This window comes from Emiliania huxleyi, assembly GCF_000372725.1.
Source record: "Emiliania huxleyi CCMP1516 unplaced genomic scaffold EMIHUscaffold_404, whole genome shotgun sequence".
Lineage (NCBI taxonomy): Eukaryota > Haptophyta > Isochrysidales > Noelaerhabdaceae > Emiliania > Emiliania huxleyi.
Genome location: NW_005198936.1, coordinates 60799 through 62206, shown reverse-complemented (window position 1 = coordinate 62206; position 1408 = coordinate 60799). Strand labels below are relative to the sequence as shown.

Here is a 1408-nt window from a genome sequence, read left to right as displayed (position 1 = left end):
GTTTGCGAGGTGGAGCAGCAGCGGCGAGAGCATCTCCGCGGTGAGGAGCTCGTGGCAGGCCTGCGCGGGGACGCGGGAGGAGGGGGCGGTGGCGGCGACGGCGGCGGCGGAGGGGGCGGCGGGCTTCGGCGCGGTGGCGGAGAGGGTGTGCTGAGCCGCCCCCGCGAGAGAATGCTCGTCACAGTTCCACACTCTTGGGCGGGCCCGGCGTTCGAGCACCTTCGCGTGTGTGCTGGGCAGTGCTGGGCAGTGCTGGGCAGTGCGGGGCACGCGGCGACGACTCCAAGAGTGGGAGGAGGTTGCGAGGGGTGGCGCGAGGAGGGGTGGCGAGGCCGCGGGAGGTCGCGGTGGGCGGGGGGCGGCGGGTGTGTGTGTGGGGGGGGGGGTGCAGAGCAGCCGAGAGTTCTTGGGAAAGTGTTGTGGGCATGTCGGCCGAGGTGTGCAAACACCGGGAGGCACGAGACGTGAGGGCGGCAATTTATGGGCGGCGTCAGGGCGGAGTCAGGGGGCAGTGCAGGGGTGCAGTTCCGGTGCAGTGAGGCGAGGGCAGAAGAGGTGAGGTCTCTTCCTGCACGAGGTGCAGTGAGGCGAGGGCAGAAGAGGTGAGGTCTCTTCCTGCACGAGGTGCAGTGAGGCGAGGGCAGAAGAGGTGAGGTCTCTTCCTGCACGAGGTGCAGTGAGGCGAGGGCAGAAGAGGTGAGGTCTCTTCCTGCACGAGGTGCAGTGAGGCGAGGGCAGAAGAGGTGAGGTCTCTTCCTGCACGAGGTGCAGTGAGGCGAGGGCAGAAGAGGTGAGGTCTCTTCCTGCACGAGGTGCAGTGAGGCGAGGGCAGAAGAGGTGAGGTCTCTTCCTGCACGAGGTGCAGTGAGGCGAGGGCAGAAGAGGTGAGGTCTCTTCCTGCACGAGGTGCAGTGAGGCGAGGGCAGAAGAGGTGAGGTCTTTTCCTGCACGAGGTAGGCGAGCAGCAGCGTGATGTCGCGCTGGTGAGGCTGCAGGTAGCGCTGGAGGTACGGGAAGAAGTTTGGCAGCTGCAGCCGGTGCGCGCCGACGAGGCGCGAGAGGAGGTTGATCATCAGCAGCCGCACCTCGAGTCGTTCACACTCGGGCAGTGTGGACGACTCGAGGTGCGGCTGCTGATGATCAACCTCCTCTCGCGCCTCGTCGGCGCGCACCGGCTGCAGCTGCCAAACTTCTTCCCGTACCTCCAGCGCTACCTGCAGCCTCACCAGCGCGACATCACGCTGCTGCTCGCCTACCTCGTGCAGGGAAAAGACCTCACCTCTTCTGCCCTCGCCTCACTGCACCTCGTGTCGGGAAGAGACCTCACCTCTTCTGCTCCCTGCCTACTGCACCTCGTGCAGGGAGAGAACTCACCTCTTCTGCCCTCGCCTTAGTGGACCCTGGTGCA

General features: G+C 66.3%; 1 protein-coding gene across 1 annotated transcript in view; it reads right to left on the bottom strand.

Moving 5' to 3' along the window:
* The window catches only part of EMIHUDRAFT_458955 (hypothetical protein), a gene marked incomplete at its 5' end in the record, with an annotated part of 4333 nt that overhangs the window by 1577 nt on the left and 1348 nt on the right, over positions 1 to 1408 (bottom strand). The window contains 3 exons of the mRNA XM_005769972.1: positions 951 to 1157; positions 1227 to 1256; positions 1328 to 1352. Coding sequence (XP_005770029.1) covers positions 951 to 1157; positions 1227 to 1256; positions 1328 to 1352 — 262 coding nt within the window. The remainder of the gene's footprint in view (positions 1 to 950; positions 1158 to 1226; positions 1257 to 1327; positions 1353 to 1408) is intronic.